The sequence below is a fragment of the Convolutriloba macropyga genome, chromosome 7 (assembly GCF_964194025.1).
Source record: "Convolutriloba macropyga chromosome 7, txConMacr16.3, whole genome shotgun sequence".
Taxonomy (NCBI): Eukaryota; Metazoa; Xenacoelomorpha; order Acoela; family Convolutidae; genus Convolutriloba; species Convolutriloba macropyga.
In genome coordinates, this window is record NC_134474.1 from 67584588 (window position 1) to 67599409 (window position 14822).

General features: G+C 36.4%; 2 protein-coding genes across 2 annotated transcripts in view; both read right to left on the reverse strand.

Moving 5' to 3' along the window:
• Window positions 1-14822, reverse strand: part of LOC142343277 (ovarian-specific serine/threonine-protein kinase Lok-like) — a 413485-nt gene that overhangs the window by 115862 nt on the left and 282801 nt on the right. The gene's annotated exons all lie outside the window — the stretch shown is intronic.
• LOC142342475 (U3 small nucleolar RNA-associated protein 25 homolog) lies at window positions 351-2404 on the reverse strand. Its single transcript, XM_075393813.1, has one exon. It carries the CDS (start codon window positions 2397-2399, stop codon window positions 573-575), a length of 1827 nt encoding a protein of 608 aa, XP_075249928.1. The 5' UTR covers window positions 2400-2404; the 3' UTR covers window positions 351-572.

Consider the following 14822-nt stretch of genomic DNA (forward strand, 5'->3'; position numbering starts at 1 on the left):
GGGGGCGTGTTGAAGTGAGAGGGGCTGATGGGGGGTGTTGTGTGTGTGTGGGTGTCAACTTCTAAGAACCGCCCTTCACACCATAAGTATAAGTCTCCAAAACAGTTTCTGTGAATCTCATACTTGGAGACTGAGCTGATAGGCTCTAAGAGCACTTAATGCCCGCTGGGCGCTAGCTGTTTATCCAGTTTTTGAAGACGAAAAGCCAAATGGGTCAGACAAAAAAATCGGTCAAGCGAAAAATCGCAGAAAAAAGACCGATAGGACTAATATAAGTGCTACAAACTTCGTTTGAGAGCAATTAATTATTATAAATGCTATAAACTTCGTTTGAGAGCAAATAAAAACAGTTTAGAAACAAATTCTTATTAACTTAAGACAAGCTCAGAAAACAATTACCTAAATTATCTAACAGCAGACGGTTCAAGTTAGGAATTTCATAAACAAAATGTTACTTCATTCAAAAAACTTTCATTAAACTTTTGTATTTCGCTCTTCTTCGGGGAAAATAGTAATGAAATGTGATTTAACCAGTAAACAATTATTTCAGCTGTAAACTACAAAGCACAATCTCATTTTTCACCAGTTATAAACATATGGGTCAAATTTTCCGTATTTAATATTTTTCGACAGTTTTCTTCATTTACAATGGGCAATAAACGTAAACAGTCATACTTACAAAAGATAGCACTACATGACAATTCAACTGAGTCTTTTTCATTCCCAATGCCTATCATATTACACAATTCGGAGTAAAAGTGGGCATATCTCGGCAATTGGTAGAAAAATAAGCGCTCAATGCCTTTTATGAACAACCGATTGAAAAAGTGAAATCGCTCAGTTATCAGTAGGAATTTAATTTCCCCTCTACGAAATTTCTTCATCTTATCTCGAGCCTTTTGATACGTATCGTATTCCGAAATGGGAACAAAGTTGTACTTATTTCTCCTCAAATAATTTCGTATCTTGACGAAGTCGAAGTAATCCGAGATGAAAAGAACAATTTTACATTTGGGCAGATCACGTAATTCCTTTAATATCTGATTCGTGAAAAACTCGAATCGGGCGGTATCTTGTTCTGCGCATGAAGCCACAGGAAATCGACGAAATACGTGAACGAGCTGGTTGACGACTCGGTTCAACTCGCCTTCTGTAATCGTCGGAGTTCTTAACTCGACCAGGCCAGAAAAATTGTGGCAGAACTTGTTGACAATGGAATTAAACTCTGGTGCTTTAAATCGCGACGTTATGATTGTTTGTCGAAAATATCTCATCTGCTCATCCAAACACCATTCGTGTACACGCGCGAAGTTAACTTCGTGGGCAGCTGAGGGCTTCACGTTCAAGCTTTCAAATATGGTATTGACATGCGACCAATTTTGCATAAGGAAAACATCTGCCTGGTCCAGACACACAACTTGAATTCCCGAAAGAAAGTCATGCTCTCGTTTCTTGTCTCTTGCGTCACCCACAATTTGAAAAAGTCCTAAGGGTGATGCAACAATCACATCCGCACGATAGAAATGACTGTACATTCTGATTTGCTTTGGCGAGATAGATAAACCAATTTTAAAATCGTCATCAATATTGCCGTTCATCATATCTAAGTAATCCTGCGGACGATATTCGCTTATGGGCTCAAAACCCTTTGGACCGAAATCCTCCTCAAATCGCTTCTTTTTTGTTATTTTATGTTTTTTCGAATCTTCGAACAAACTCATAATAATTTTGACAATATTATATGCGGAATTTCTGAAAGGCGTCAAAATTAGACACGACGGTCGGGTTATGCACTGGTCTCTGTAGTCATCCGGCTGATACTCGGTGCCTTGCTGGTCGTACATTTGCAACTCTTTATTGTGTCTAAGAACTAGAGTTCGAGTTTTCAATACATGGTTCAAAATATGCAGTGCAATAGATCGATGAGCGAACTCATAGTTGCGAGAACTCAAAGAGGGCAACACAAAATCTTTGTAGGAACGACAAACGTCAAAGATTGACAGCTCTGTAGAACCCATTTGCTCATAGAGCAGCAGGTACATGCTTTGTAATCTTTTCAGAACGTAATTTTGGTTCTCAGTTGATTCATCGCTTTCAGAGAAATCAACAAATTCTTTTTTGTCAGCTCTGTTAAAATTTTCCGTTTCCGAAACAGACAATGCTGTTCGGAAAAATTTCAACATCATAGGATCATCGTTACGGACGACATCATCACTTTTGCTGAGGGAGTTGTCGGTAGTAGTCTCACCTTGATCACTGGAATCGGAAATTGTTCCATTCTGGTCGTCTTTAATGTCAGAAGCATGCTGCTTGAGATTATTTCTTGACTTTTTAACAACTTCAACAAGACCATTTGAACTCTTCCGCTTCATGACAGTAAAACTAAAAACGTATTTCATTTAACCGTTCCAATAGGATAACAGAGTTATATACTTTCCTCCTTTCAATGAAAGCTATCAAACGCAATTCGAAGAGCCAGTCCCCTCCCTTAAGGGGCATCGGTAGATTTTGGGCAGCAAGTTAATTTATTTCTGAATTCAATACAAATAAAGTTTATCTCCAATACAAAAAAGACCAATCAGGTTCAAGAAAAATCTATTTTAACAAACCCAGAAAATAATTTGCAAAAAATATGAAGCCATCAGTTTACACTCTAGAAGTAGTGGTAGTAGTAGTCGTAGTAAAAGGCTCAATTCATTTTTAGGGAAGAAAATAAGAGTGTACAAAGAAGGCTGAAACAACTTTTACAGATCAAAAGGTGATTAAATTAAGACTATGTCCTGCAAAAAGAGCAACAGCATTTCACATAAAAAGAACGAGTTTTCCCGGTCAAAGTATTCACTTCGAGTGCGTAAAAACTGGTCAATTGCATACGTAAACTGACGTTTAGACATGTCAAAGTCGATAATCTTCATTCGCATCAGATGATTTGCGGCTCGTTGAGAACGATTGAAAAAGTGCTCATAAGTCTTATATTTCTTGTTTTTTGAGATTTCAAAATGTCCAAACTGATGGGTTCTTGATGTCGAGCAGATAAAAGTTGCATTGAGAATGGACTCAATAAAACCATTTGCTAATTTCAATAGAAATATCATTTGTTCGTATTAGCTGAAAAGAAACCGGCAATATGTCCAAAATTTTCAAACTCTCAAGGTAAGATTTTACAATTCAGAACCCATTTGAGACAGCGGCGTTGAACCTACTTTTCCAACTTTCGAATGCCGAAACTGAAGGATACCACGCAAGCGAACCGTACTCCAAAATCGAGGACACCATCGACCTATTTAAAATTTTCTTCTAGACACATAAATTCCGAATGGAACCCTACGTTTCAAAAAAATTAAAACCTTTGTAGACATTGCAATGTTGAGGTCAACATGCTTATCCAAACACAATGAACTGTTTACAGTGATGCCCAAATCTACAATTGAATCAACATGTTTCAAGCGCAACCCATTCAAATACAGGTCAGCATTGTTGTATTTTTGACTAAAAGACAAAAATTTACACTTGTCTGGATGAAAACCAATTCGTTTGAAATTGACCAGGAGGATACGTTGTCTTTATCATTTTGAATTTTTGTCGATTGAGGAAACAGAAAACAGTTTAAGATCATCGCAATAGAAAAAATATTCAGAATATCGTACTGAGTCTCTAACATCGTTAATAAAAATGATAAAGAGAAGTGGACCCCGCACGCTACCTTGAGGAATTCCTGACGTTACCAGTACTTCACTTGAAAAACATCCGTCAACGTTAACTAATTGCTTTTGATCAATGAGATATGATAAAAAGAGCGTAAGGATATTGTGATCAAAACGAAGAGAGGATAATTGATGTAATAGTAGCGCGTGCGAGAATGAGTCAAAAGCTTTTTTCACATCAAAATATACAGTCAAGCAATCTTGAGTTGTATCTTTAGCAGCTTAAACTTTTTCCAAGTACAAAAGGAGATGAGTGACCGTGCTACGTTGTTTCATGAGCCCGTGCTGTTCACGTTTTATTTTGGAACAGACTCTGTAGTAATTGAAGTTGAATATTGAACGCTCATAAACAATCGACGATTTAGGTAGGATGCTGATCCGTCTGTATTTTGACACATCGGATGTTGACCCAGATTTGTAAAGCGGAGTAATGATTGACGTTTTCCACTGAGAAGGCCACTGTCGAGTTTTAGTAATTCGCAAGATATATTCAAAAATCAATGGTGACAATTGTCGAGCGCACTCTGTGAGTGCAAAATAAGAAATTGAGTCCATGCCCACTGATGACTCGTCGGGAATCCTGCTTAGTGAATTTTATACGTCGTCAATTGTGAAAAAAGTATCTTCCAAGTGGATGCTACCATCCACTTGGAATTCTGGTAAAATTATTTAACTGGCTTTGCAAACTGAACTGAAAAACGTAACCAAAAATTGAGCTTCCTCACAGTTTACCTTCGCTTGTGAAGGTGGCAAAATCTTTGAAAGATAACGATATCGTTGATGTACTTATTGATGAGGGCACGGGATTCTGTGTGATGAAGAGGCAATAATATCACAAAAGCTGGCGGAATTTCTTGATTAATCTCAATTTCAAGAAACTGATATTGCTGGGGATAACCAGAGCCCTCAGAATCAAAGAACTAAGTCTGAGGCAGAACATAGAAGGCAAGTGGAAGGAAATGGAAATAAGCGGTAACGCTTCGACCCATTGACTATCCACAAGACACAAAGAAAAAGATAAAAAGTCCATCTTCTTCTGTACAACGTCATAAGTATAGTGAACATCCAAAGATGAATGAACTTTGCAAACGCTCTAATTGACTGCCTACACAACAAAATCATTTGTCTCAACGGAACCTGGCCTGTACCTAAAATACTTGACAACGATTTATTCATGGACAGTTTCATAGTTCACAGAAATGGCAGACCATCAGATAATTGGCAAACGGAACACGGTGGGGCGCTGATTGCCATCGATAAGCAGCTCAGGCACAAGCTTGAACCACAAATTCTCTGATAACATAGTCATTGCAGTAGATTTTAGCAATTATTCCTGCATAATATGTTGTATCTAAACTGCTCCAAAACAAAGTCAGTACTGAAACCCACCTCTTCTTCTGTCTGATTTTCTTACTACTCTCGACGTGATAGGTCCACATTCAGCAGCGAGTTTGAATCTCCTTGTGAGCGACATAATTTTTAGTTGCAGAGATTGGCAACAGTTAGCATCGTCTCATTATGATGTTGCCGTCTTCCTTGAAGACCTGTTCAATCACAATTTCCAGCAAATGATAAAAAGAGACAAAAAACATTTGGATATAGTCCTTACGAACAACACCGACCCTATATTAAATGTGTGCGTGTACAACAAGATCAAACAGATGCACAGTTTGGATCACGACCCCTTCAATTTGAAGTTGAATGCTTCAGACTGGTTCAAAGTGGAAAGACCCATATTAGAAAAAAGAGAGTCTAGCTTTTTCTCGAGCAGCAAAGCGGATTGGAAACACACCGAAGCTCAGATTGAAACCCGCCTTTTCTTGCAATATTATTACAATAATGTGAATTTGATGTTAGATCATTGAGATGAGAGGCTATTTAACATCTTTAAAGAGAAAATTCCGAAGAAAACCAAACATAGAGTGAGTCTTCCTCAATGGCTGAGCAGGGAAACATCTAATCTCATCAAAAGGAAAAATACACAAAAGAAAATAGTCCAAAGAAAACCCAGTGAATCCAATCAGACGAAGTTAACCTTAATGCAAAATTTAGTAACTGAGAAATTGAATGACAATCAACGAGCATATGATGAATCAAAAACGTCTTCAAAAACGGTAGATTCTGTGAAATGCAGAAGTATTTTAAAAGCATCCAAGAATCTATACTGCTTCCGTACAAAATGTACCTGGAAGGAAAAGGAGCCATATTTTTCTTACAAAAAGCAGAGCTTTTTAACAAGTTCTTCCAGTCAACACAATCACAAACAAGCACAGGTTTCAAGCCGATTGGAAAACTAGCAACATCATTCCACTTTACGTAGACGGAGACAAACAAGGGAGTGTTATACGTCCTGAACAGCACGGCTTCACGAAACAAAAATCAACAGTCACTCAAATGATTCTCTATCTAAGTGCACTCTCCGATAATCTGGACGCAGACACTCTTGCAACAATCTATTTGAACTTTGGAAAAGCCTTTGATAATGTTTGTCACGGGAAGTTAACTGCGAAACTACACAAGTATGGTGTAATTGGAGGAGCTCTGGAGCTGATTGAGAGCTCCTTGCAGGGACGGAAACAAAGAATACGAATATAAAATGCAGTGTGATCTGAGCTCGATGTTCAAGGTAGAGTGCCACAGGGCTCAGAACTAGGGCTCTTTTTTCGTTCTTTTCATCAATGACCTGCTTCAATGCGTAATGGTGATTGCTAAGACCGAGCTGACGAATATGGCCGAGATTGTTGGCACCAACTACATCACCATGCAAATCGATGCTGCTAATCAATGCTGCTGAAGTCTGGAAATGGTGCAATGAGAATTTGAAGAAACTTAACGACAGCAAATGCAAACTCTTCTGCGAAAAGGCGTTGAAAGCTTTCTTCACCATCAAAATGAACGTTTCAAGAGGAACAACCTGGCAAGCTAAGAAAAAAATTTCGGAGCTATATTGTAACAATCTTCTCATACGGAACAAACAAACAAAATTGAAACAATCCAGATGAAAGCTAAGAAATGAATCTTATCCACCGGACAACTGACAAACGATGGCAGACTTCGCAGTCTTTATACCTTTCCTCTATCGCTCTATCATGAGCTCCACGTGCTGCTAATATTCCTAGACATTGTCAGTGACAGATACAACATTGAATAGCAAAATTTCATACAAGTTACCAAACAGCATAACCGGAACACAAGAACAGGAGATACAGGACATTTCAAAACCAGGAATTTCTCGAGACAAACACACCAGAGCAATTTTTGGACAATAGGCGTCTACCCTTGTGAACCTCATTGGTTGAAAAGCTGGTCAAAGTAATAACTATATACCAGCCGCAAGCAGAAAAAAGAAGATAACAGAAATCTACACAAATTTCCTCAACGATGTTTTGAATCCTGAAAGTGTGTGCACATGAAAATGGTCTTGCATATTTGCACTTTGCGGAACTCTTATTTTACTGAAACAACCTCTTCGACAAAACTTAAACTTCCTTCCCTTGTGTGCTGACTCTAAATTTTGTTATTATTTTTATTATCATTATTATGACATTGCCCTGAAGATTGAGAAAGACATCAACAGAGCGTCGCTTGATAAGATGATGAGCCCTTTTTTAAGCGAAATTTTTTCAAAAGTTGCGTTTTAGAGGAGCACAACCCGGGATACTTTATGGCCTAGCAAAAATGCACAAGAATGGAATTCTTTTACGCCCAGTGTTGTCTATACCGGGAAGTAGTAAATACTATTTGAATAAATTTCTCACACCACTTTTTTATAAAGTAACTGGTGCCAACATTTAGACGTCAACGCTTGATGCACAGAGAAGGAAAGAATTCATAAAATTGGGGCCTGGTGAGAGCGTTGTATCTTTGGATGTGAAGAGCCTATGTACAAATGTCCCTGTTAATGAAGCAATTGAAATAGCTTTGAGGCGCCTGTATTTTAGTGACCACGACACTGAGATGTCAAGATTGAATTTGAAAGCACTCTTTATGCTAGCTATGGCAAACATTTGTTCTATATGCAGTGGCAGATGGTTTTGCAGGTGGATAGATTAGCATTGGGAAAATCATTTGCAGTAACTCTGGCTAAATTTTAGAAAAAATTATTTGAACTTTAGATCAAGTCAACGAAAGCAATCATCATTAAGATCCCTAAAAATGATCCTGAGGCTTGCCCTGAAAGCAACCGTAGAGTCACCTATAGAAGAAAAGGAGTCAATTGTGAGAAATGTGAGAATTGGATCCATGCAAAATGCCGAAATATTGCTTATCAAATCTATGCAAAAATGGACGAAATGGTGTGGTACTGTTCTAAGTAACAGAAGATTGAGAAAGTACAATAGTGAATCGGCAACTGAAAAACAATTATCCGAAAACTATGTAGACGATATAAATTGCACCTTGAATGGTGAACCAGAAATTTTGCTCAGAAATGTAAACCCCCTTCATTGGAAACTGGAGTTCACAATGGAAAAACCTGACGAAAATGGTAATATGGTGTTTTTAGACACGAAGTTCTATGTAAATAGCTGTAGAAAAATTAATTGCGAGTGCTACAAGAAACCAACCGATACGTGAGTTGTCCTGAATTTCCGTAGCTGTGCACCACTCTAATATAAGAAGAATATTTTAGAAGGGACTATTTATCGCGTTTTTGGAAGCTCTAGCACATGGTGAAATTTTGACAAAACTCTGAAGGAAAAAAAATACAAAACCCTGAAAGTTGGACTTCCAAGGTTATCAACGATTCTTTACAAAAAATCATAATTAAACTTCAATTGAAAATTGGAGTCCCGAAGATACAACAGAAGGAACAAAAAATACCAGCGAAAGATGTTAAACCATTATTTTTACTGCAGCATCGAGGCAAAATCAGACTTCAATTGAAGCAAAAATAGGAAAAACGTACAAATCTGTGAGAATTGAAAAGAAACTACGTTTACGAGTACCATCCCTGAAATCTAGTTTTGATAGCAATCTGAAGTCTCATGTGGTCTACTAACTCAATTATTACGGATTCAAATCCACCTATGTCGGACAAACAAGTCAACATTTGGCCACGAGAGTATCTGAGCATAAAAAAAATCAATTCACCGTCAGAACAACATATAGTGGAATGCTGTGGGGCTCTAGCAGCCTTTATTTATAAGATAATTGATCAGTGCCAGGATAGCGAAAAACTTATGACCAAAGAAATTCTACAACATAGAAGACGCAAGCCACAACTAAATACGCGAGATGAGTAAAAATATAGGGAACTAACACTGAAATATTAAATACAGAATGTATGTTTTGCCTAAAAATTTTTAAATTGTCATTCGAGCAACGTTATTTTGTGGATCAAATCGAAAATCTCCTATTCAAAATTTGTACAGAAAAAGACTCATACTAAAAGTTTTAAAAGTTTTTCAACGTTTTAACAAATTTTAAGCTTGAAACCCGTAGGACCTTTAGAAAAATCGGAAGTGTAAAAAATAATCAAGACACGTTGCTGTATATATGCACAATTGTGAATATTAATTTAGTTTCGAAAGCTCAGTTTTTGAAAGGAGTTCTTAAAGATTCACATGCACCTGTGGCTAACAGCTTAACCAAAATACTGATGATACAATCAGAGACCCAACCGTGTGTCGTAGTTGTTTGATTTGTTTAGTGACATCATGTCTTTTTTGTGTCAACCCAATAGATCGGGTAAAAAATAACAATATCAGTTCTGTAATCAACCAAAAAGTACGATGCAAAAGTTTGACCTTGCCAACTGCTGATACAAACGACTCGGTCTTTAAAAAACGTATTTAAAGCTGAAATACGTTTAGCTAACTCTGATGATTCCTTTGCACCGTGTAATATTAAAAACTATAAGAAACTGCTTTCTAAACATCCGAAGCATAGTTCTATCCTATCCTTTAACATATGGACAGTTTTATAGCCAGCGAGTACGATGTTTACAAAAAATTACATTTTGGCTTGGCTACTCAAGTTTTGGAAGATCTTGAGTAATTCTAATGAAGGCGCTGGGCCGGAGTTTTTGAAAAGTCTAACGAAACTGGTGAGTGTAATTGCAAATAACATGGTCCCAGAGAAAATTAGACCGCTTTTGAGCTCAATTAATCGCGTTAAATGATAAAGATGGTGGTCTACGGCCAATTGTGATAGGCGACACTGAAGTGCGCTGGAACCAAACTCTCAGAAGAACGAAAGGAATACTTTGAAAAAAAGCCAATTTGGATGTGGCTTTCGGAAAGGAGCAGAGATCGCGGCCCATCTTTTCCGAAACTTTATTGAAAAGCCGTCTCCTAAAATGCATATTTTGCCTAAGTTGGATTATAAAAATGCATTAAATTCCCTGAACCGCAAAACTATGTTAAAACATGTGCATGCAATAAGACCCATTGTGTGTCTTTTTGATATTTCAGTCTCAGCCTACAGCAAGCCTACTTTCCTGATTTACAGCGATACAATCATCTCATCTGAAAAGGGGACGCAGCTGAGGGACCTCAAAACCCCTCGCTTTTTTGCAGAGACAATTCAAGTACTTGAGAATGATTTGCAGTCAAAAACATTGAATGGTACATAGACGATGGAATCTTAGCCGATGATTACAAAATTAGGTTGAAAGATCTTAAACGGGTTATGGGCTCTGAAAAAGATCTTGGTTCGTGTCCAAATTTGGTTTAATGTGAGCTCTGCTTTTTGGGAAATCCTACTGTCTGGCAGCATAGCACAATTCTGCAAAAATTTCAAGACGTTTGTCTGGGTTTAAAAAGGAGGGATAAAGAATAGCCTGTTTTTTTAGGTGCCCCGCTTGAAGATACAGTTAAGCGCGAACATTTGTCTACTAAAATCGAAAAAACCGACAAAATTTAAAACACTGTGGAGCATCTAGACGCACATTATGGTTTTCATCCTCTTGGAAACTGTTTTAGCATGCCCAAATTGTTGCATTTTTGAGAACAAATACCTTTCTTGTTCTCCGTTTAATTTTTTAAGAGTTCTCTTTACAACCTGTAAAAAATTAGTGTTCTCAAATAGAAATCAAAACTAGCCTCTTATAGTTACAAAATGACGTTTCTCTTTTTTCTTTACGAAGCAATGACAAAGAGAGAAAAATTGATTGAAGAGCAAAGCCGGCAAAAATGACCCCATTTTGAAAACTAGCTCAAACAATAAGGGTTGCAGAACAATAATATTGGTTAAACTTACAATTAGTTATCTTCTTTTTTTCACTATTACCACCGCAGAATCTTTTTTGACAGGTTTTTAAAACTGAGATGTGTAGAAAAGCAATCAACAGAGAAATTTTTTCTGAAAAGAGAGTGGGATAAAATTAAAGATAGAATTAAAGAAAATGAAGTTGAATTTTTCTTTCCGATGAATATCATCGAATGTCAAGCAATCATAAAAAATGAGAAATGTTGATTTTTTTTTTCAAATTTTGTGTTTTTGGTATAATTTCGGTTCAGTTAATTTAAATTCATTTTTCCTCTATTCATAAAAGTTCTCATTTTCAATAGTTTATATCTCCTAAAATGATTTTTTTCTTTTTAATACCTTTGCAGCAAATCTGAGAATTTGTATGAACCTAAAATTTTTTTTACCTTTTTTAACGAATATTTTTGCAAGGTAACAACCATTCGCAGGTGGATTATGTATTTTGACGGTTCGATATAATTGTCGTCAACTGCCAAAAATAAATTTTGAAACCAACTGCGCATAATTTGAGTGAACGGTTAAATGTTGTCAAAGATAAGACTCTTCAATCTTTTTTAATCTTGATCTTAAATGATTTCTTTGCCATTCTTCTTGTCACAAGTTCCCTTTATATGATCAATGGGGCTAATGAAAGAACCAACCCTTAAATAACTGTTGAACTTGGTTCTGTCCAATATGTTGCAGCAATTTTGATCATAGCTGGCAGATTGCCGGAAAATAGCCTCTTTAGCTTCGTAGATCTGCAGTCTTTTCTCTCTTCATTGAATGATATGTTATAATTTGATAAAAAATCTGTATAATTTATTGGTGCACCTAACAGCTGCTCCAAAATAACCTTCATTTACAAACACACACACACTCATTTGACCATATCTCTTTGAAATAAAGTAAAGTAAATTCAATTTGAAAGCGAGGAAGACATTTTTGAGAGTGAGGTAAGTCACGGGTCACCAAAAACTTAATCATGCGAATGAAGAAAAAACTCGCTGCATTAAGAGTTAAAATGACGTCACACGCGCAATTTAGTTGAAATTGCGTGATCAAATGAACAAAAAACAGATTGGATTTGGTTGTGCCGTAATATTGTCGTAAAAGAATCTTGACGAGGAAATAAAGAACCAGGAGAAGTGTGCCGCTGCTAAAAACAATTCTGCCTAAAAACGTTACATATTGTTTGAAGTGACATTGTATAAAGCTTCCCCGTAAAGATGCCATTCAATCAGCCGTATGAATGAAATAAACCATTGGAACAGCGCAAGCAAACTCAATTTATGAATGAAAAATGAAGATTAGAACAAGGAAAAATACATTTCTCGATCTTTCCTCAAATGGTTTCAACTGCTGTTGTTTTTCAATGTAACCTAAGATTCGTTTCTCAAATCGTTTCTCATTAAACTGATCGGGTGTTACAAAGCAAATGGTTTAAAAAGCACAGCATCAATTAGCACGAACAATTACAAGGCAAATAGTTTTTTCTTCCAAATTTTTTTCATTTTCTGAGTCCCCTATTCTTTAATAAAAACGAAATATTGGCAGTGCTCTTCACATTATTTTATATTTGCTGTTGAATAAAACGGCTAGTTTTTTATGACCGCCCAAGTTCTTAAACTCTAAACCCACTGGATGCGTCACGGTCAATCAGATTATTACATTGTAAAAATCATATTTGCATCTTCCTCAACGCCTTGTTTTTTGTTGTTCTCGTCTCAAAGTCACATACTAGGTCAACTTTTGGACAATACAAAATTCAATGGGTGAGTGGTTTGAAGCTTTGCGCAGGAACTTGAACCCAGAGAATTTATGAAAAAAGTTTAGTGCATTAAAAAAATAGAAATTTTCAACTAAAAAAGTAATAATGTTGCCCTATCTTTGCCGGTGAATGAAACAGTCTGATATAAAGGCCCTAGTTTTTGTAGTTAAAACGGACCTAAGTTTTGATATTTAATAATTTAGTATCCTAAATCCTCGCCCCACAACTTTTTCCCACACTTTTCTTTTTCTTGTTTTCCCCTTAAATTTTCAACAGCTCTGCCTTTACAACCTGTAATAAATTTAGTACTTTTCAAATAGAAATCAAAACTAGCCTCTAATGGCTTCAAAATGACGTCTCTTTTTTCTCTACGAGGCGTTAACAAAAATTTAAAAATTGAGTGAAAAAAAAGTCGGCAATTATTCCCCTATAAGTTCGCACAATAAAAAGTTGCAGAAGAATGATATCGGCTAACCTTACAATTAGTGCTCTTCCTTCCTTCACTACTGCCGTTGCAGAATCTTATATGTCAGATTTTTAAAATTAAATTTTGTAGAAGAGGAATCAAAAGAGAAACTATTTCTGAAAAGAGAGTGAGAGATATAATTAAAGATTTATCAAGAATACCAGACAGCCCACACGCATCATGTCATCAGAGCACCACTAGCACAGATCAATCAATACATGTTTTTGAAACATCATGCAGGTAGTTGCATTATCAAAAAGATGAACAATAAGAACCTATATCTGCTTCAAAAAATCGAGATGGCTTCTTTCGCATTATTTCACGTCACTTCTTGCGCTGCGTTTTCAGAAAGTTCTGTCTAGAAGCCCCAAGTGTGCGTTCAATTTCAAAGATTTATATACTTATGGCATTTGTGTTAGATAGTTTGCTGCATTTGGGTTCTAACGGCAACATGATATAGCGCAACCCGGGCCGAGGATTTTGCCGAAAAATAACGGGGAAAAGAGTGTAAAGAGTGTAAAAATAATATTTTTGCACCGTTAGTGCCCCCGTTAATAAACTTACACCGTTAGTGCCCCCTTGTTTGAACATCTCCAGATCAAACTGCACATTGTGAGAATAAATACAAGATCATGAGTTATCTTCAAGATCATATGTAAATTCACGTTCATCACTTCCTCCCTTTTTCTTATTGTCATGTATATTAAACATTTTCTGGATCGATCTGCGTGGTTATCATACAAAATGAACAAATGTCACAATACTGCAAGGAATCTTCAAAAGTGGTGAGTCAACTGATGTTAAAGGTTTTGTTTCCAGTGAAATCACCCCCCTTTCCCCCCACAATAATAATAAGTCCTTTTTTTAGTTAAAGTCGAGCGGTGGCGCAACTGAATTCTTTAGATTGAAGTCTAGTGCACCATTAACTACACAAACTTCAAAATATTTCATCAAGACCCCACTGTAACATAACTCAAATCTTTTTTCGTATCCGTTTTTAGCTATTTCAAACAGCTGAAGATTCGCAGCTGTTATTAAATTAGTAAAAAGAGACTATTGACGTTAGCAATAAATTAATCAGTATTTTTCTTACGCTTTTATCACTATCTTCTACTTCAGCGTAAACAAATTTACTCTTTTCAACTACTTTCAATGGTAAAATGAGATCATTAAATCTGATTCATTGGCATTGTGTATAAATTCTTTGTTTGTTAATATTTCAGTTGGTGTTATCAAAACATTCTCTTTTACGTATAGGTAGAGAATCATTCAGTGAACTGATGGTTACAATGTTTATTGTGTAAGCCGGTCGTTCAATTTATTAAAAACCTACGGTAGAAATGTATCTTAACAGCCATTTTTAACACATTTCACAATTTTGAAATGAGATTTCAAAATATTGAATCAATTGATGTTAACGATTTTGTTTGCAGTGCATTAACCTCCCCTCCCTCCCCTCCCAAAAAACTAGGTTTTTTTCAGTTAATTTTGAGCAGTGGCGCAATTGAATTTTATTGATTGACGTCTAGTGCACTCTTAACTACCCAAACGTCAAAAGATTTTGAATCAGTCTACAGTGTAACATTATCAAAATTTTCTTTGAATCCATATTTCGCTAATTCAGACAGTTGGAAGGTCGCAGCTGTTATTAAATTGGTAACAAAAAGACTCTACTAAAAAGACTCACTATCTT